This window comes from Colius striatus, chromosome 8 (assembly GCF_028858725.1).
Source record: "Colius striatus isolate bColStr4 chromosome 8, bColStr4.1.hap1, whole genome shotgun sequence".
In the NCBI taxonomy this organism is placed as follows: Eukaryota; Metazoa; Chordata; class Aves; order Coliiformes; family Coliidae; genus Colius; species Colius striatus.
The window spans coordinates 18,580,474-18,601,542 of NC_084766.1; the positions used below are offsets into that span (position 1 = coordinate 18,580,474).

The 21,069-nt window shown below is 45.2% G+C and overlaps 2 protein-coding genes, 1 long non-coding RNA gene and 1 other non-coding gene across 8 annotated transcripts in view; 1 reads left to right on the forward strand and 3 right to left on the reverse strand.

The window, feature by feature from the left end:
- CHUK (component of inhibitor of nuclear factor kappa B kinase complex) overlaps positions 1-1,363 on the reverse strand; it is a 34,507-nt gene extending 33,144 nt beyond the window's left edge. The window contains exons 1-2 of the mRNA XM_062001824.1: positions 1,109-1,363; positions 934-1,028 (exon numbers count right to left, since the gene is read on the reverse strand). Of these exons, the coding sequence (XP_061857808.1) occupies positions 934-1,028; positions 1,109-1,267 (254 nt within the window). The 5' untranslated portion in view covers positions 1,268-1,363. The remainder of the gene's footprint in view (positions 1-933; positions 1,029-1,108) is intronic.
- On the reverse strand, positions 1,280-14,984 carry CWF19L1 (CWF19 like cell cycle control factor 1). Of its 3 annotated transcripts, XM_062001826.1 has the most exons (14): positions 14,906-14,982; positions 14,717-14,801; positions 14,200-14,278; positions 11,969-12,070; positions 11,012-11,226; positions 9,589-9,707; positions 8,814-8,898; positions 7,826-7,966; positions 6,218-6,329; positions 4,541-4,620; positions 3,469-3,678; positions 2,623-2,742; positions 1,615-1,712; positions 1,280-1,520 (listed from the first exon to the last, which is right to left on the reverse strand). In XM_062001826.1, exons 1-14 carry the CDS (start codon positions 14,926-14,928, stop codon positions 1,376-1,378), a joined length of 1,614 nt encoding a protein of 537 aa, XP_061857810.1. In that variant the 5' UTR covers positions 14,929-14,982; the 3' UTR covers positions 1,280-1,375. The 3 variants fall into 3 exon arrangements, with proteins under 3 accessions (XP_061857810.1, XP_061857812.1, XP_061857813.1); XM_062001828.1 differs by lacking the exon at positions 14,717-14,801 and having other exon boundaries at positions 14,906-14,984; XM_062001829.1 differs by lacking the exons at positions 8,814-8,898; positions 11,012-11,226; positions 11,969-12,070; ... (1 more) ...; positions 14,717-14,801; positions 14,906-14,982 and having other exon boundaries at positions 9,589-9,679.
- LOC133625989 (uncharacterized) lies at positions 1,550-9,587 on the forward strand. 3 transcript variants are annotated; one of them, XR_009819213.1, is made up of 4 exons: positions 1,550-2,603; positions 2,712-2,870; positions 4,175-4,262; positions 6,648-9,587. It is a non-coding gene; the product is annotated as an uncharacterized LOC133625989 (long non-coding RNA). The 3 variants fall into 3 exon arrangements; XR_009819214.1 differs by lacking the exon at positions 6,648-9,587 and adding an exon at positions 4,382-4,419; XR_009819215.1 differs by lacking the exon at positions 4,175-4,262.
- On the reverse strand, positions 2,913-3,055 carry LOC133626004 (small nucleolar RNA SNORA12). Its single transcript, XR_009819224.1, has one exon. It is a non-coding gene; the product is annotated as a small nucleolar RNA SNORA12 (small nucleolar RNA).
- Positions 14,985-21,069: the final 6,085 nt, after the last annotated feature.

Consider the following 21,069-nt stretch of genomic DNA (forward strand, 5'->3'; position numbering starts at 1 on the left):
CAGAGTACATCAGTAGAGCTCCATGCAGCAGGGGCACTGTAGGCCTTGACAAGGACGCTCAGAAGAAAAGTGGCATCCCTGCTGCCCACCATAGGACAGAGCACTTCATGCTTTCAGATCTTGCTCAAAAGGAGGAATTCTCAGGACAAGGGAACAACTGTACGTCACCTAAGCCATAACTCATATCTATGAGGGCAAACCTAGCTAGCTTTAGTTCAGATACCTCAGAGTGACATGCTGGAGAGACAGATGGCGGGCAGCATGAAGTACGTAGTTTCTCACAAGAAAGCATTAAGAGACATTATTCTGTATGTGTGGGAGGGTGACAGAAAAAAAAGCAATTCCTACATCCTTGATTGCTAGATCAAAGATGAACACACCGCACAGTATAGGCACATGCAAGTGTTCTCGTGTCATCACATTAAAACTCAATGCATTGCATGGTGTGAGTTTGGAGGAATTTGGGATGGACAAACAGCCTAGGCAGCATGTTGCTAGGTCCCAGGCCAAGGCATGAGCTAGTACACCAGAGCAGAAGTGCCTGGACATTTTGGGATAATAGATGCTAGTGCCCAGATGCTAAGCAAGAGGCAGACCCTCATTCTCTCTAGTTCACGGGTTGAGGCTGGCTGTCCCCATGCCTTGGTCCCTCACTCTGGCTGCTTCAGGGGCTGAGGCTGGCTGTCCCCACACTGTGGTTCCTTGCTCCAGCTAATTCAAAGACCGAGGCTCGCTGTCCCCATGGCCCAGCTCCTCGTCCCAGCTGGTTCAGGGCCTGAAGTTGGCTGTCCCCACACTCTGGTTCATCACGTTGCCTGGTTCAGGGTCTCTGGGCTCTGACTTCCCCACACCCTGGTCCCTTCATCCCAACTGGTTCAGGGCTGCTGGGTCGCCGCTGCCCTGGCTGCGCTGCACCGACCCGTCCACACTCACTTCTTCATGATGTCGATCTCATGGCACCAGCGGTCCTTGTTCTTGACGCTGAGCTCCAGTCGGCAGGACTTGATGGCTACGCGGGCGCCCGAGTCCTGCAGGACACAACGCCGTCAGCCGCCCCGAGCCAGGCCCGGCCCACCCCGCCGCCCAGCCCCGCTCCGCGTCGCCCCACCTGGTGCTGGTAGAGGCAGACGTTACCGAAGCCGCCGGTGCCCAGGCGCTCGCGCATCTCCCAGGGCCCGCAGCCGCCCGCCGGCTGCCCCCGCAGCGCCACCCCGCCGGGGACCCGCTCCGAGCCGCCGCCGGACCCGGCGGGGGTCCCCCGCTCCATCGCGCCGCAGCCACTCGCCGCTACCAGTACTGCGCCCTTTATTTCCGCGTCACTGCGCGCTCCCGCCCGCCTGCATCCGCGCGGCCGTCGCGGCCGTGAGCGCCGCCGTCAGGCCCGGAGGGCGAAGTCGAAGGGCTGGAAGTCGCGGCGGAAAGCTCGGGCCTGCGCCTCCTCCTCCGCGCGCTCGGCCGCGCAGCGCCGCCAGTCGGCGCGCTCCGGCAGCGCCAGCAGCGCCTCGCTCGCCAGCACCTCCCTGCAAGCACAAGCGGCGTCACCGCCGGCGCCCGCACCGGGCGTGCGCCAGCGCCGCGCCCTGCGGGGCCGGGAGGAGGGACAGCGGCACCGACCTGCCGAACTGCAGCGGGAAGCGGCCGCGGATGCGGTGGAAGAGCTTCTCTCCCGTGTCCAGCTCCACGTAGAAGTAAGGCGTCCCCGGCTGCACCACCTGCGGGAGGGGGGAGAGGTGGGGAGAAAAGGCCACTGCAGCCCCGCAGCTCAGACCGGTTCTACCCACCCGCAAACCGGATGGCATCTGGACAAGAGCTGGTGTATTCCAACTACAGAGGCTTTTCTTGAGAGAGGAAACTGGACAAAGCAAACCGCACACCACCACACGCCCCCCCTGCCCCCACCCCCAAAGTGCATCAGCAGTTAACACTAAACCAAAACTTCCAAGGGACAATGAAGTGGTGGATCGCTCTCTGCTGGGGTCATCGGTGGATGATGCATACACGGCACTACTCAAAGATTTTGTGGTTCAATTCTGTAGTTACCACTACAGTCACTACAGGAGAGAATGGCACAGTTCTGATCCTTCTTAACCCGAGCTAAGCTATTCCATAGCAATGCAGTATATTTTACGGAAGAAAAGCATCAGCCTCTACACTTGCCAACTTGGGGATCAACAACTGCAATGGCTTAGAATAAGACCAGCATGTACACCTACTATTGCTGGCTCCTGCTGCAGATGAGGTCTGTCTGTGACTACTGAGCTTAAAGGAAAAAAACTCTATGGCACTACTGACTCATTTTTCTAAGGTAACAGGAACATTTGTTTCAAATTCTCATCCAAAGGAATCTAAAGCTACTTGATATGCAGTGGCACTGGAAGAGGGTTAGTGTTTGGTATCAGAAGGAACTAACTCAGCAAACCCTACACATGGCTGGAATAATTTCCTGATAAGCATCTGTTCAGATAACATCTGTTGTTCGAAGGCACTTCGAGCAGAACACATCTCCGTATCAGATCTACAACGGTCTGCCTCCAACAACTTAATCACACAAAGTGACTGCAGAGGGAAAGTGCAGCCAATATAAGACAGAGAGAAAGTAACAGGTAAAATCTTGTTTCGTACTTGTGTGATATTGGAGTGCTCTGGGATTTCTAATAATTCAATCTGTTGTTCTAGTGCCTGTGCAATAAAAGACTCTTTAATGTCTTCAGAAGTACAGCGGTCCAATGGGACAGGAATCACCTGAAGGAGGAGAACAACATTTCTGTCTAAAGAGGAAAAGACAAAACAAACCACTTGCAGAAAGCAGACAGTCCATCACTGGAGCTGGTGTGCTCCTCAGTACTGCTCAGAATCATCATAACAGACAGGTGAGCACCTATCTGTACAGGCTTAAACTTATGAGATTTTTTTTCTGTAGGAGCTGAACAAAAAGCTGAAAACTAAAAGCTTGAAAGAAGTTCTCAGCATAGCCTTCTCCTTTCTGATTTCTGTGGTAGTTTAAGGCCACTCTGATACAGTTACAGATCAGCCAAATATATAAACCACCACAATAAACCCGTAAACAATTGACACACAAGGACAAAAGAAAAACAAAATCAAAGGGCTGGTATATACTTAGATTTTCAGCCTACTTTAGTTACAAATGTGAGCACCACAGTTTGTGAGCCAGTGTGAGAATGTGGTCTTGTAACTTATCTGAGAACTTGTGGGCTTTTTAATCAATTCTGTGCAGGTAAAAGTTTTCCTTACCCACTCAACACAACCAATATTGTGCTGCTGCAACAGGAAGAATTAAAGGACTGTGGCAGAACCAGCATTCTGGTTTTATTTTTGCTCTGCCTCTATCTGTGGGTAGGACAGCTGGGAAGGCACAGAATAAAGAGGGAAGTTTGAGGGAGAACTTTCTCTTTCAATTCATTCACGGAAATGCAAGTATGTTTTCCAGGCATGACACTAAAACCATACCTGTAACTGCAGATGCTGACTCCTATAGTTTCTTTCAAATAGGACATATCTCTTTCCTTTGCTTCTGAAAAATTTCTTTAGAGCAGACTTGTACTTGTTCAGTTCTTCCACCACCTCTGAAGACAAGTCAACCACTGACTGATAGTGTCCAATAGGCAAAATCAAGACGTGATCAGGTAATAAGCCACCTTTGGCCAGGGCAAGATAGCACTAGGGTGAAACAATACCCATCAGTTATGCAAGTAGCACTTTTCTACCATGTAGTGGAAGTTTATGCTCCGATTGCATTCCCCCATTCTAGCAATTCTGTCTCAGGATCAGGAAACTTCTTAAGAATTGTTTATTAGCAGTACATTAATTACTAGAGGAATGAGAGAGGGACTACTACAGGACAACAAACAAACAAACAAATAAATAAATGGCTCTTTTAAGTGCCAGAGTGCCTTATCTGCACGAAAGCAGCTGTGTCAGTTTCAGCACTGTGGCTAGAGTTTCTTACCATGACAAGAAAATCCACCCTGTAGCTGCAGTTTGAACTGGATTATGCTATACAGGAGCAATAAGCAAAGTGAATATACCAATGATTGAAATAATCTCCAAGATATACTTTGACATGCTCAACCCTTACCATTCTATGACTCTATGTGGACTTCAAAGCTGTCTTATTTTCTGTTTGATCTAACAAAACGGGAACCAATCATTCCAGGAGGATCTGGCATAACTCCAGATAGTGCATCCTGCTGCCAAAGCCAGTCCCACTTTACACCAAGTTCATGCTGGAAAAGTTCTGCCAGGTAAGCAAACCACAAGGGCTGGCACAGCAAGAAGTGTTCTGGCACAATAATCCAACTTTGCTGCTGGAGAAAAACTGGGCCATGCTTAACTTTTAAAAGATTTGATATGTCTTTTGTAGGGAAGATGTGAAGAAATTGAAAACAAAACCAAGAGTCAGCTTCAAATAAAGTTTGTTTGATTTTTTTAAGGCTAAAAATTGGACACTGATATTTTTAAATTGCTGTCCATTACCACAATTCTGCCATCACGTAGCAAAGACTGTGCTATGGGTACTTACATGTGTGCCAATACTAACAACCAGGTGTTTCTCAACTTCTGGGCTGGCAAGGCAGAACCAACAGGGCCCTGTGGGCTGTGCTTTATTGGGAGAGGAAAGAGAAACAAGTGTTAGCACAAGGCTTATTTGTCAGAACAAGGAACAGAAGAAGATTTGGTAGAGCTTTTATTTTCCAGGCTCCCTTCCCAGCTGATAAAGTCTTGAAGGTGTCAGAAGGACACAGCTCCTGGCAGCAGATCTGGTCAGAGAACTGTTGCATCTGGAAAATCTCAGCAAGAGAGGAGGTGGCATCAGTCACACCCTTGCCAATTGCCATTCTCATGAGTATTTTAATTTAATGGAAGAACACCAATTCCATGAATTTAGTAGTTACAGCTCACTAATAAGGAAGCATTAGGAAATTTAAATGAATCAAAAAGAGGTAAAAATACTGTACAGGTACAGACAAGGACAAACACCAAACACGCTTGTCAGTTCTAGCCATTTCTCACACTCAAAACACCTGGATTCACACCCAAATAGCGATACTTGAGCTGATGTTTAAGATAAGTTGATGGCATTGATAAGCCAGGCCTCCCCTTAGGGTTAAATGCTGTGTTTGCATCCTCTGCAAGTTGTGTACAGACAAGCACCCTTGCAAATGCAGTAAATATGTTGGGGTTCCACCCAAAATTTCAGGAAACCCTATGTCCAGTTCTGGCATTTATTTCTGAGCAAAACCACATAACAAGGCTCTCTTCTCATGACATCAAACTGCAGAAGAAGTTCTACGAATATGCACAATGGCACACTATGTCCTACAGAAGTTATGGGGGAAAAGCAAGAACACCCCCCATTCTTTCATCAAAAATTAGTGCCGTTACAGCCAGTTATGTGCCTCTGCAGGCACATAAAGAGCAATGACACTGTGCTTGCTGTAGCATAAAGCAATTTACCTCATAAAACAATTATGTGCAATGACTATGCAAAGGCTTTGGAAATCAAATAAAACCTGAACTTAGTCTTGTATAACCAAGGCAAGCAGACTACCAGAGGCATTTTTTTTATGATGTTTCTTACTCACTGGCAGCAGAGATAGCTTTCACAGAAACAAAAAGCGAGGCCAACACATATATTTGCATCTTAAGCCCAAATTTCTTTAAAACCAAGTCAAACATTTGTAAAGATACATGCTTGCAATAACACTGTCACTGAGAGGTCACAATGATTAAACATTTCATTTCAAGTTTTTCAAGTCAGACAAACTCTAAGAAGACTTATAGCACAGAAACACAGAGGCTTTCTGAGAAACACAGAATGGCTTTTTCTCTTCCCAGTTCATTAGTACTTTGTGAAGTCACAGCACTAAGTGACTTGAAGAACTCATCATCACCATGATCCAGTCTTTTGCATTCCCCCTGAATAGAAACTGGTTGTTGTGTTCAGAGGCCAGTCTGGTTCAGACAGTAAACGGCATCAATCCAACTGCAACTACTACAGACCCAGATAGCTTTTAAACTATGCTTTTGACTTTTCTTTCACCTATTGGTTGTCAAGATTGTAGGAAACAAGGGACTTTATTTCTCTGTAGTCCCACTGTAGCTGACATATATAGCTCAACAGCTTGAGAAAAGTGAAGAGTGAATTGGTCAAATGCCTTAAGGGAAGAGCTCAGGAAAAAAGCATCTGTGTACTTACGGGGTTTTTTGGCTTGCTTAGCTTGGGAGTTTCCTCTCTCTTTCCCATCTGAGGGACGTTTCTTTCCCTCACGCTTGTTCAAATCAAAGAAAAATTGACAAGATGTTTCTTCCTGTTTAGAAAATGAAAATCAAAGCCCATTATAACTATGTCACAGAGTCACAGTATGTAAAAGAATTTGCTTTTTCCTGAAGAGGTGTGTAGCCACCTTTGAAAAGCATCAAGAGTGACAGCATCACTATTCTGAATAGAATTAACTGAGCTCTCACAATAATGTAGCACACTTTGCCTGCCGGGATATGTAGCATTAGCAAGGTGAAAAATTCTGGGAGAGCTACACCAAATTGCTATATTCTCCTATTTAGCCTTATGCTCAACATTCAGTGTTGCTTGATTTTATGGATTATTCAAATCTCTTTTCATTTAACAGCCAGTGCCAAAGATGTTAACCTCTCAACAGACTCACACAGAGGCTGAAACCACTTGACTAAGTGACCGTATATTGCAAAATGCCACTAGAAGGCTTTAAAGATGTAGAAGAAAACACTTGAGGACTGTAAAGACCGGGGATGCTCACACAAGCTTAGTATGGCTCCCTCACAAAAGCACAACTGCAGTCTGCAATCCAACCCATGCTGGAAGAACTGGCACGTACAGCAGCAGGATTTTTCTCAGTAAACTTCACAAACTTTCACACCTACCTTCAATTGGATATTGAAGCTCAAAGCACAAGAATTTTTGCTTCCATCAAGTTATTAACTGTTTGGTCTATTTAAAACCTTAGTGGCAGGGGCTGAACACTATGTATGGCAATTCTCAGCTGGAGGCAGGGAGGTTGTCCCAGCTAAAAGGATCAGGAGCTGCTTGCCACCCTTGTGTCCACCCATGCTGACAGCCCTTTGCTTTGTGGGCATGCTCCACGGAGAAAGACTGGAGAGCAGGGCTTAGTGCTTGCACTTCCTACCTGACACACCGCTTCAGTAAAGCCAAAGATAAGCCAAACTTCAGGCTGAGTATTCCGTTCACCCAATGATTTCCCAATTTGTTTTCTCTACATTGCATTAAGATATATAGGCATAGCTCTTCATGTGTTTCCAGTGGGAGCATATATCACAATGCTCAGAAGGCAAAACATGCTATGCACAGGGAAATAATCTGACTCTCTACACCAATGAACACAATCCAGTTGTCTGATAAGCAACTTACAAAGTTGTAGATTTCAAAACTCCTGACACCAACACAGTGTTCAGATCCCAAGAAGGAACTCCTTGCCCTCAGGTGGCAAGTAATCAATATTTAAAGGAGCATGGATGAGCTAGATATAGGACTCCAGGTCGGGTTTCATGAGAGCAGAGCAGAGGGGCAGTATCCTCTCCCCTGGCCTGCTGGTCACACTGCTTTTGGTCCAGCCCAGGATATGGTTGGCTTAAGGGGCCAACTGTAACAATCTCCCAGCTATAAAATTTGGTTCATGCATACAGTTTACACAGAACCTTGGAAGTGACCAAAGAACAGCAACAGCCCAAGGCTAGGCCCAAACACTGTCCTAAGCTCCCTGACCATGGAGAAGAAAAGCAGAGTGCACACATGGGTGAGAAGGCAGCGTACCTCTGCACACAGGGCTGTCTCCGTGTGCTGCACCTCCTTCCGCCATTTTTGGTATGGGTTTTCAGTGACATCCTGTGGCTGTTTCACCAGCTCTGCAGGGTCCATCGAGCTCATTGGCACAATGGTGAAAGCGTAGAGATACTATAACAAAAACAGATATCTCAAATGCAAAAAGTTCTTGCCATTACCAACTCTGAAGAGGTCAGCTGTGAACTAAGCCACCCTGAAACACTGACACACTTAGCACTGCAAGAACTCAGCAAATCAGTGCTTAAGCTAGGGCAGGACATGAACAACACACTCCCTGTGCCAATCTCCCACCCAGTGCAACCAAGAGTTTATGCATTGCTTCCAAGTGGCTCACTGCTTTCACATTAAGGAAAGACCTCTTTGAAAAGCAGCAATGTGTCCTGCTTGAAAAAGAAACAACCTTGATCCTTGCCTGTTACCAGGCCTTCTTTCTGTCCAGAACTTCTTGACCTTTTTTTCTTACCAGACCTATTTCCTATGCCTTCTTAACCACTATCAACCTGTTCTTCTATATCAATATTCTGTGAAATTCATAAGGTGAGAGAAGAAAGAGGTTAAAGAAACCAAAACATCCCCTTTCCATCCCAAAAGTTAGTTATTTTTAGTGATCTGTAAGGGGTCCTTTGGAATTTCCCTTCCTTCTTCAAAACAGGTGACATAAACCAAAAATATGTAAAGCAGCTGGGGAGGAGGAAGGAGCTTCTAACCACTTTCCTCTGCAGCCTTCTTCACAGTTATGTGCCATTTGACCAGGCAGACAATAGAGAAGAACAACGGTGCCTAAGAGCACATCTTGCAGCCCACCCTTCTGACATAATGGGCAAATGGTATCTATTAGTCAAGTGATGAAGGTCCCTCCAGTTCAAACAAGCTTTTAAGTGATTGATGCTGTCCTCTAGCTAGTCAAAGTTGGGCTTACTTTTTTGAGAAAAGAAGAAAGATTCAGGAGTGTCAGTACCTTTCTCTTGCTTGCATTGCCAACATCAGCAAGTGCAATAAACCTGCTCACATGCTGTGGGGTCTCTTGTAGCACTATATGATTTCTGTAAGGAAGCAAAACATGGACTATACTGGCATATACAATATAGAAAAGGATAGGGGGAAACCACAAGTCCTCCATGAAGCTACTCAAGATAGCATGTCAGCCACACAGTCTTTGGCTAAGAACATGGAGGCTTGAGGACAGATTCATGAGATCTAACAACAAATAGCTGCACAGATCCAAATGATGTCTCACTGCAGTTCAAATATAGAGCTGAGAGGACAAAACACTAGGCTGAGAAGAGCTCCACTTTTAAAGTGTTTCCTGCATAAGAGGTAATAATCTTACTCAACATTATCACAACAGCCTGAATTTTATTTGTAGGTTGTTCTGACACCTACCTTACATCACTAGTCACATTTTATGTACCAAGTTATGACTGACGATACCAGTCTCTTCACCACACAAGATCTTTTCCATGATACATTTTATCCCTAAATAAGGCTGAACACTTTAAATGCAACCAAAGGCATTAACAGATTTATAGCAATGTACCCAGACAAGTATTGTCAGCAATGGCACAGTTTTTGTGGCAGCAGGAACTATGTAATAAGTTGCATCTGAGAAACAATCTTGACCCTGTGCTGGGACTGGATGATTCCATAAAATAATGTTAAAGTTGTCCTCCTGTGTTCTATATAAAATGGACTCCTATTAGAAAATAAAGGAGATTTCACATGGTCTTACAAACCTGTAAGGAAGTCTTTCAAAATACACCTTCTTCAGGGCAGCAAAATGATACCTTGGTTTGAGACTTGCAGCTAGATCAGATACTAACTTGGAGCCACATTTCTTGGTATCTATTTCTCCCTACAAAATTGAAAACAAATTTTGTTTAATAAAAATCCCTGACATACTGCCCCACTGAAAACAATGCTACAAAATATTTCAGGAAAAGGAAACCCACAGACTTCTCCAGGGACACAATTCTCATCCACACAATTTAGCTCCTCACATCGCTTTTGCTGAAAGGGGAACTTCAGGTGACAAAGAGCAAGAGACTTAACCGATCATTCCTCAGGTGTCCTGCTTTCAGTGATGCCATTTCAAGGTCTCAGTGCACAAGAGAATCTCCAAGACTTATTACTGAGTCCTCAGGTGATAAACTATACACTCCTAACAATACACATATTTGAATATAATCACCATTAACATACTCTTCTGTTAATCCAAGTGAAAACGTTCCCAGAAAATTCATGCTGAGGAAAGTCATGTGTCCAACCACATACTGAACAGAGAATTTCCATGGGAATTTGGAGGCATGAATTTTCTTTTTAAGCTAGAACATCCCTAATACTTGTTTCTATCCAACTCCCTAGGCTAGTGGGTTTGTTTTTTTGTGGGAAGGTGGGAGGATGAAGGAGGATTATTTATGCTTTTAGATTGAGGATCATACATCCTTTTGGATGTCAAAAGATACTGAGGGGAAGCAAAAAGTGTACTTTTCCCATGGTATGCAGCCTTGCTCTCCATGAAGGTTTCAGATGACCTGAACTTATGGCTGAAAAATCACTTCTGCTGAGGAACATTAACAACAGAAATTTTGACAGATATCATTTAATTGTTATGTTTGGAAAAGACCTTTAAGATCGAGTCCAACCAGTCACCTCACACTGCCAAGTCCATCACTAAATGAAAACATGTGAAACAACATTCTCAAAATCTAAAGGAAGAACCAGACCATTTAGTACAGCTGATTGATACTTAAGGAAATAAACAACAAAATGCTTAAAAAGTTTTGCAACAGAGAGAAAGAACAACTTATTGTCAAGTGGTATTGAAGATACACAGGGCACAGAATTCCACATTAGAGATGGGCAGCATCGCTCCACAGCAATTGTAAACAACTGAATGCACAGTAAAATTTGTGATCAGGCAAAAGCTACCGACTCTTTTTTCAGGCAGGAACAGATAAAACACCTTAAAGTTTCAAAAACACCCTTCCCCTTTGGTCCTCCTCTGAAGAACTGGAACATCCATTGTCCATTTTTTTACTCTCAGCTTTCTCAAGCACTCAGAGATGACCCAAAGCCCAGATTGTCACTGCAAGCACAAAGGTAACCCTTTGTGAAATTGACCCGGAAACCCACTCCACCAGAAAACGGAATACTTACTGCACTGCTGGCAAAAACCCCCACATCTCTGGGCCAGGGGGACGTCAGCAATATATCCACACCTCTGAAGTTTGGGGTTGATAACAAAGATGTTTTTAATTCTGACACATCCTTTGTGCTGAAACTGTAGGCAGAGGCTGGCTCACCTTGAGACTCAGTACCACTCAGGTATGCAATCTGCAGTCCAGAAGTACCACTGTAAAGACCTCGACGGCCTGCAGTAACACACAGGCACACACAAAAGATGGAGACATGACAAATAATCTCTTATTTACATCACAGAGACACGGCCTTGCCTCTACTGAAACTCTCCTTACCAACAGCTTGTTTTCTGTGCCCATAAACTGTGGCAAAGACTGTTTTCGCACAATGGCTCAAACCCAACTCTGTCTACAGTGACACAGCTGTTCAGGCAACCTCCAGTCTCCTCACAGCTACCTTGCTTCCCAAAAATCAGTCTGTATCAACAGGTCTGTATGAAGGTCGAGTAAAAGAAGCCAACTGCAAGTGCCTTTACTTGTTACCCATTTGTCAGGTGGAAGTCTAGAAAGAATGTAGTTTTTCCTTGCTACAGCTTCAGTACCTTTAAAGATGACACATTTGCTACTCCAGTACAGCCTCAAAGTGTAGCAAACTCATACTTCAAGTAGGAAACCTTCCCCATACAAAGATGAGCACACTATGGGAACAAGATATTCTCAAAGAACAAGCTCTTTCAACCACTCTTCCTTTGAGTTAGCAAGTTCAGTGTTAGAAAATAACAAAAAGCCGGGTTCTCTTTCACATTATACACAGCAAATGTAACACGGTGTTCAAATCCAGTCTGAATTGAATAAGAAATGCCATCTTAAAACTTCCAGTAAAAGGAAGTGCTTTAAAATGGGAAGATAAAAAACATTCACGAAAGCACAACCAGGCAAATGCCCATTCCTTATCACAAACCATATGCAGCCTTACCTAAGTAAGTGATGTTTTCTGCTAATTCACAGCCATTGATGTCTGGAAAATATCTCACAGTCTCTTGGTTATTAGCTCCAAGCACATAGGTTGGAATTGGAGCTGAAGAAGAAAACCACAGGCACTCAGTCTCTTTTAATAAGTACATTAGCACAAGTTCAGTCCATAGTTACTATGAGTCACAGCAGGTCCCATCCACTCCTGCAGACCCCACCACCACTCCTTTGCAGTGTCCAAGAAGCAGTAAGCTAAGGACAAGAAACCTTTCTTCTAAGTAAGTCCCCAAGCCTGTTGCTTCCACAGACACACAGAGCCTCAGCAGAGAATAGCCTCTGCTTTAACTGCAACTCACTCTACTGTCTACATAAGAAGATCTGCTTCAAAATGATCCACAGCCCTAAAAGCATGGGTCTTCTCTAGGGCAACGCCAAGTAAATACCAGAGCATAGGGACTCCCTGTGATTTAGTTTAAGCTGATCTAAATTTGTATGCCTATCAAAAAACCTGCAAACCATTGATGTTTTAGGAGAAATGCTCAAGCTCATCAGCAGTTTGATTCCCTTCATAGAAGAACATGCTTCATCAAGAACTGGTGGATACAATAAAACTATAAAAGCAATAGGAAGTACCAGCTTTCTCTACAGCTAGGTGATCAATAAATAATTATTTCTCCAAACAGCATCAGTCAAATCTTTTCAAGCTACTAAAAGTTAGAAAAAGCAGTGACTGATGTCAGAGACGCCAGCTGTAGATTTCCTGACAGATTGGTATGCCACTGACAGTCAACTGTTTGCTCCATCGACAGGTCCTAAGTTTTTCACTGAATAAACACCAGCAACAGTCTCCTGTTTAAAAGTGAGAACAGCAGCAATACAGCAGCTCTGCTATAGCAGCTGTTAGCTGTTGCTTCAAGTTCCAGCTCCCACAGTCAACAGATACAGGAGATTGCTTTCAGTTGCAGAGTTTGAAAACTTCATGAAGCTTAAAATCATGAAGTCAAACAAATCTTGTTTATATCTATGTACTTATAGGTGAGGTTATAAGCTACATTTTTTTTTTCAACAGTTCAAGGGGTAAAGACAATTCAAGTCAGGTTGAACAAAAATGCATCAGTCCAGGGAAGACTGCTCTCCCTGCACACACAGAGTGGCTTCTTTGGGGAGTGAACTTTAAACTTCCTTATATTCTCACAGCAACAGAAACACAAGACAGTACCCCTCATTATTTTAAGTCCTCCACCACAAGGGCAGATGAGACAATCTTTGTCCATACGGCTCACACAGATGTACAAATGAGCAGGGAATAACTGCAGACTGATGTAGCAACAGGGAGGAACCAGAAAGCAAGACCCCAGCCCACTTCTGGCTTTCTTCATGCCAAGGACAATGGCCAGAGTAGCACTGAAGAGGACAGAAGAACACTACAAACACGCATGAGGTAGCATCTCCTTTACAAGATGGGTGTGGAAACAGGCAGAGAAGTCCACATTAGACTTTTCATTTCCATGGCTTGAAAAATGTCTTCAGCACAAGGGCTGTGGGAACCAAGGAGGAACGGGCAAACCCTGCTCTTTTGGAAAACTCTATGATCTCCATGGATGAAGAACAGAGACACTCAGACTGCTAGCACCTCTCCTTTCCTCAAGACTGGATGCCAAGTGCTGCAGAGAGGTCCATGATGGAAGTGTGAAGGTGAGTGTGAACAGGGAAGGACTGAGCCACACACTGGCAGGTGTGCTGGGATCTCATGACCTGCTGACCAAAGCGCAGTGAGCATCTAAGTAGTTTCTCAAGTCCCTCAGGCTGAGAAAACAACCACCCTACGTGGCAGTGTGCTGAAGTAAGGCTGAAACAAAAAAGCAGGCGATGTCAGAAACATAAGTGGAGCCATAAGACATCCAGGCAAGAAGACAGAAGATCCTGACAGCAATTAGCAGCAGCCTTTGTCTCTCCTATGGCTATAAACAGCACTGGCCAGATAACCCAGACACAAGGGTCTATTACCAAATTGTGGACAGGCCCCTTGGATACACATGCCGGAGAACATGACAGAAAAGTTTTAAAACTAATCCATATTTCTCTCTTGTATGGAGTCTTCCTACTTGAGTTTAACTGCTTTAACATTACATCATATAACTGTGACTTCTGAATTAAAAGTGTACTGTGATGGGATATTGAAATGGCTGGTGAAATCAATGCAGTTGCCAGTGCCCAGAGTAACACCTTCCTTACCTTTCTTGGCCCCCGTGCAATACTCTGCCCAGTCTGTCTCTGAAGTAGAGCCAAAAAAATTGCCAACACACAGAAGCATCTAAAATCATCAGAAAAAGTGAGAGTTGCCATTTGACCAAAGACACAACATGCACAAACGTGACAAGGAGACAGTTGCTCTCCCGCATTTTCTGCTCACAGACCGTTGCTCCTCCTAGTGCTCTGGAGCTGGACAATGTGGTCGTAGGACGCATAAAGTCCCCTCCAAAAGAGCAGGAAGAGTCCCGACCCCAGCAAGACAGGCACGGCTCTGCGCAGCAGCACGGTTCTGCTAGAGCACAGCCCCCCGTCACGTGAAACCCTGTGAGGACCTTCATCTGTGTCGACCCGGGCGGGCACCCAACGTACTCGCACCCGCCGAACGGGGACGGGAACTTCACGCGGAAAGACCCCACACACCCTCGCCCGGTGCCCCGCAGGGAGAGATGGAGGGCACCCCGCGCCCGGTCCCCCCCATCTTGGCTTCCCAGAGTCTTACGTCGAAGCGGCCGCTCTTGCTCTGGATGGCCCGGACACGCCCGAAGAGCGTCTCCAGCCGCCCCTCTACGTCGCCACACGCCAGCCTGTAGGACACAGCGCGTCAGTGGCCGCCACGCCGCAGCCCCATCGCGCCTCTGCGGCCTCCGCCCCGCCCCGCCCACGTCCCGTCCTGTGCAGCCGCACTCACACGCGCAGCGGTGTACCCGCCATTACAGATGTGCTCGACTCCGAGAGATGCGGCCCAAAGCGCCTCGGGTCTGCCGCTTCCGGTGCGCCGCTCAAAGCGCCTCGGGTCTGCCGCTTCCGGCGCGCCGCTCAAAGCGCCTCGGGTCTGCCGCTTCCGGCGCGCCGCCCAAAGCGCCTCGGGTCTGCCGCTTCCGGTGCACCGCCCAAAGCGCCTCGGGTCTGCCGCTTCCGGCGCACCGCTCAAAGCGCCTCGGGTCTGCCGCTTCCGGTGCACCGCCCAAAGCGCCTCGGGTCTGCCGCTCCCGGTGCACCGCCCAAAGCGCTCCCTGCCGCTTGCAGTGCGCCGCCCAGAGCGCCCCAGCGCCGCAGCTGGCGTTCAAGACGGGTAATAGAGTTGTCCGGCGTGTATGCGAGGCCACTTGCCATTGCTTTGGGAAGGCCCCAGCAACGGCAGAGATTACCGAAGGCTGGAGAAAAGCAAGTGTCGCCGCTGTCTTCCCGGAGAGCTACAGGACAAGCTGGGAAACTGCCACAAGGGGGTCGAGCAATCAACTTTGGAAACCGTTTCTGATAATAGGAAGTGGTTTGCCAGCTGTATCAATATATTCATACCCACACCCCTTTACGGACCAGCCAGCCTTCAGCAACATATTTCAAAATCAAAGATACACAAAGAAAACATAAGTATTTTCACCCATGGCCATGAGTTTACAACAAAAGATCAATAACAGCTACATCGCTGAATAATATAACATCAAAGTCCATTTTATAAATGCAAAATAAACATAATCTAATATGTGTTGCCGGAAGGAACTCATGCTGGTGAGAAAGGATGAGTTTCCTGTGCCTCAACTGGTGTTTTTCACTTTTCAATTGCAGTTTCAGATTCTTTTTTAGCATGCTTATTAGGCTGTCGGAGATATCTTCATCTATGAAAAGACACCGCTTTTGCTTCCATGTTTCCATTGGCAGTCCTTCAGTTCTCCTTAATAAGATACGGATTGCTGGAGGAATTTGCAACAACATGCATGGTGCCACAGTTGACAGGTTTTACATTTTGATGGGGTGATGGATTGAAAGTGGATCAATTGTTTTTTCCTCAGGGTTGTTTTTTCATTGGTCTTAGAGTCATTAAGTCGTTTCGCTTGATGTGGCTTGATCCACTTTGCTGGAATCCACTGGGGACCTTGATCTGTAATGACACAAGCATAGCCTCTTCCCCCACGTTAACAGATCTGCAGGTCCTTGCCACTCTCCAGTAGTGGGATTCTTATACCAGACTTTAGGTTTATCAGTAAAATCCAAATCCTGACTCATTTGGGCAAAATGTGTTAATGCCAGTGGTTCATTCTGGTTTGCCACGATTCTTAGATGATTCATAATATAAATGGCCTTCATTAGTCTATCTTGAGGGCTCACCCCCTCTTCCCCTGTTTTTTGTTTTTCTAGCAGCCCCTTTAGAGTTTGATGAGTACGTTTGATAATGGCTTGACCAGTAGAGTTACCTGGGATCCCAGTAGTTTGTTTGACACCCCACAAATTCAGAAACTTACGTGTTCTACTGGCTATATATCCAGAACCATTATCGGTTTTTATCTCCTGTGGAATGCCAAGGACTGTGAAACAACTCCTCTGATGTCTTATAACATCTCGAGCACTGTCGCTCGTTAAAGCTGTGGCCTGTACCATCACTGAAAAGGTATCAATGGTTATATGTAGTCCTTTAAAGTGTCCAAAAAGGGAGTATAGACAGTGATATCCGATTGCCATATTCCCAATGGCGCCAGACCCCCGGGATTGACTCCTACCCCTAGGCCGATTTGATTCTGGCATGCAGGGCAGGTGGAAACAATACCCTGAGTGTCTGATATGGTCAGGTCAAACTGCTTTGCCAGCATTTTCACACCTTGGTGAAAAAGTCGTGTGATCTTTGGGCTTGAGAAAATTTGTCAATTATTGGCCCCTTAGGTATCAATAAAGGAGCTGCCACTATCTTGTCAACCATTTCATTGCCAACTGATAGGCCATCTTTTAAGCCCAAATGGCTTCGAATATGTCCAATATAATAGGAAGTTTGATATTCATTTATCTGATGCCAGAGCTGTACAAATAAGTTATACAGATTCTGATTAGAGATTTCTTTCAATAATACTCACTCTAATTGAGTGACGGCATCGACCACATATAAGGCGTCCAAGATGATATTTAATGGGATGTCTGGCCATTTCTCAAAAGTTGTAACCACAGTCATTAGCTCTAACAGTTGAACTGAGCTGCCTGGGTAATGAACAGTTAGATTTTGCCATTGTCCATTCTCCCACCAAACCACTCCTGCTTTGGCTTGTATCTTACTTGCATCAGTGAATAGTTAGGCCTGTAACAGGTACTATTGATCTCATTGGCCAGTCTTCCATTTGAAATTTAACGGAAAACAATTTATGGGCCGGATAATGATTATTTATAGTCCCTGGGTATGACAATAAGGCCCACTGTTAGAGGCCCATTAGACTGTTGCAGCACCCAGTTCAAGAATTCATCTGTTAGTGGAATGAAAATGACGTCTGCCTCAATCCCTGCTATTTCCAGCAGACATTTTCTGGCCTTAACTATTATTTTTGCAATTTTCTCTATTCTAGTTGTGATTGTTTTTTGCAAATTGTATGGCAAAAATGTCCACTCCAGGATCCTCAATGGGTCTTTTGCTACTGAATCCCATTGCATCAAGACTGCCATTACATGCTGATTTTTACTTATGTTAATAGACAAAATAGCTATGTTAATAGACAAGTCAGGATCGTATCAGTGACTATAGTTATTGACTATATTGTCTCCTATTTTTTCTATCTCTTGTTTTTGCTTCCAGGACAGTTTTCGCACACTGTCAGCCTCTACTGAGCCTTTTAACAAAGGCATTAGTGGCTCAAGATCCTCATTGGTGATACCACATATGGTTCGTACCCATTGGATATCACCTATTAACTTTTGAATATCTGTTAAATTAGCAATTTCTATTTTAATTGTCACTTTCTAAGGATAGATGCACACACTGGTGCTAATATTACCTAAATATTCCCAAGAGGCGTGCATTTGTACCCTTTCTGGCACAATCACTAACCTGGAGATGCCCAACTGTTGCTTCACTTCTTCCAGTATTTGATGCTGATCCAGATCTTTTCCTGCAATTAGTATGTCATCCATATAATGGTAAAATAAGACAGAAGGATATTTTTTGTGTAGTGGTGCCAGCACCCAGGCAACATATGTTTGACAGACAGTTGGAGAGTTCTTAATTCGTTGAGGTAAAACTGCCCATTGATACTGTTTTGCTGGCTCTTGTTTGTTAATAGATGGTACTGTAAAGGCAAACTTTTCATTATTGTCTTCACGTAGAGGAATTGTGGGAAAACAATCCTTTACATCTAATAGAGGCCATTATTTCAGAACCATAGCAGGAGAGGGTAATCCTGCTTGCAAAGCACCCATATCCTGCATTATTGCATTAACAGCTCTTAAATCGTGTAATAGCCGCCATTTCCCTGATTTTTTAGGGACAGTGAAAATTGATGTGTTCCAGGGACTAGTAGACAGCTTAATATGTCCTTTTTCTAACTGTTCATTTACTAGGTCATGAATCTGATCAATCCAAAGTGGTTTATCTGTAAGCCAGGTTAACTTCAGGATTGGTCGCCCATCAATGGCCGCCACTAAAAATTTTCATTCGACAGACGAAAGCTCATTTGGCTTAAGGCATCTCTACCTAAAAGCCAAACTGAAGTGTTCATTACATAGGGCCTCATTTGCACACACCTATTTTCTTCACCCTGTATCCATACCAAAATTAGGTCTCTGCTAATTTTTGTCATCTGTGTGCCTCCTACTCTGACAACAGGGGTGTCTAAACTCTCTAAAGGCCAGCTTTCACCCCCACTCTCGTTTGGATGGCAGAGGCCCCAGCGAAATGGGAGGAAAAAGATAAGCAAGGTTGTTGTGGATTAAGACAAGAGCAGGGAGGGCTCGCTGCCAATTACGGTTTCAGGCAAAACAGACTCCAGTACTCAGAGAGGAAAGTAGGAAAGTTTATTCTACAAGAAACAGAACAGAATAAAAGCAAAAAGGGAGTAGGATGATGAGAAAAATTACAACCAGCACTTTAAGGTCTCCGTCCCCCTTCCCTCCTTTCTTCCCAGGCCCAGATCACTGCTCCCAATATCTCTACCTCCTCCCCCATCAGCAGCTCGGAGGGGCAGGGAATGGGGGATGTGGTCAGTCTCTCACAGATGGGCTCTGCTGCTTCTGTCTTCTCAGGTGAAGATGACTCCTGACATTCTTCCCCTGCTCCGATACAGGATTCCTCCCCTGGGACACAGTCCTTAACAAACTTCTCTGGTGTGGATTGTTCCCAGCACCTGTGCATTCTGCCGATACAGGGTCCCTCACAAGGGACACAGTCCTTAGTGAATATCTCTGATGTGGATTCTTCACTGTGGTTGCAGTTTCTACAGATACAGGGTCTCTCCCTTGGGACAAGGCCTCTTCTGGGCATAAGTTTAATGAGCTGCTTTGTTGTGGGTTCCTTCCCACAGTTACAGCTGTGGATATTGGGTCCCTTCCTCGGGACACGGCCTGCTCTGGCCATAGTTTTAAAGAAGAAAATCACTGCCCCTGGCTTGGGGTCTGTAGTGAAGTGATTGGGTCCCTCTCACGGGACATGGCCTCCTCCAGCCATAGTCACTGTCCCTGGCTTGAGGCCTTTAATGAAGGGAGTCGCTGCCCCTGGTCTGGGACCAGCTTTAGCAAAATGAGTCTCTGCCCCTGATACAGGGTCATTATCAAAATGAGTCTCTACCGCTGATGCAGGGTCTTTAAAGAAATGAAAATAAATCTCAGCTTCACCAGTTCTCTCCGTAGAATGCAGGGGAGTCTCTTCCTGTCTTTCATCACTGACCTTGGAGTCCACATGGTTGCTTCTCTCACTATTCCTACTCTTTTCACCACCACCAGCCAGAAGAAGAAGGGGTAGAAGAATAAAGAAAAAGGAAAAAGATGGAGGAAGAAACCTCCTCTTCCAGCTTCTTCTTAAAAAGTGATCGTGGAGGCACCCAATTGGCTCAGTCCCAGCAGTGGGTCTGGCTCAGAGCTGAGGAGAGTTATGAGCAACTACCTACAGGAGCCATCTTTACAGCCCCTTCCCCCTTACCAGAAATGGTTGTCATGTCAAACAATGACACCCATGCTGGAGAAGTTAGTGAGGGACTGTCTCCCATGAGAGGGACCCCGCAGTGTAGCAGTGGGAAGTGTGAGGAGGCCTCCCCCTGAGAAGAAGCTGCACCAAAGTCCATCTGTAATGAACTGACCACAACTCCCATTCCCCATCCCCTGGCATTGCTTGGGGGGAAGGAAAGATAGGACTAGAGAAGCATATGGGGAGATGTTTTAAGATTCAGTTTTATTTCTCATCTCCCTATTCAGATGGTTCGATTAATAAATCAAACCCATTTCTCCCCAGGTTGAGTCTGTTTTGCCCGTGACAGTAACTGCTGAATGATCTCTCTGTCCTCATCTCAACTCACAAACCATTTGTTATATTTCAGTTGATTGAAATTGCTTATAAAGTGTGTAATAACACGAAAGACTTGAAAAAGAGAGAAAAGCAGAAAGAAAAATGGAAAATCAGAAACAGAAAGCTGCTATTTTAGCAGCAATTTTTCAACAAGCCTAGGCATCCTCTTGGGGAAGGGGTCATCTGAGAGGATAAGGATGTGGAAGGGAATGAGAGACAGGAGGAAACATTGAAGTTTGAAACCTTTTGGAGTCAGATCAATGTGCAACTTTTAAGGAAAAAGGAAAACATGCATGAGGGGTACAGAATTCTTATATACTCTTCCTTTGAGTGTATCTGGAAATTATTCCCGTGAGCAGGGACACCCGTCAAGGTTACCCTCCAGAGCTGAGTGAAAGAGAATCACCCACTGTCATCCATATCATAGAATCATAGAATGGTAGGGTTGGAAGGGACCTTTAGTAACATAATTCTCTGTGAAATAAATAACCATTACACTACCTTTGAACTGTTAATTCAATTCATAATAAGCAGTAGCTACAGCACTAATACTGTCGTACATGTTCCTTTAACTCATTGCCTACATAAACAGAAAACATATATTT

Bases quoted from the DNA above. Each gene is read 5' to 3' on its own strand.
- CWF19L1 (XM_062001826.1), bottom strand. From the start codon at position 14,928: ATGGCGGGTACACCGCTGCGCGT. The intron at 9,708-11,011 runs GTAAGTATTCCG...TCAATTTTGTAG, and splicing joins GGGTTTTTGCCAGCAGTGCA to GGAGAAATAGATACCAAGAA. The intron at 3,679-4,540 runs GTAAGTACCCAT...GTTTCACCCTAG, and splicing joins TTGTTAGTATTGGCACACAT to TGCTATCTTGCCCTGGCCAA.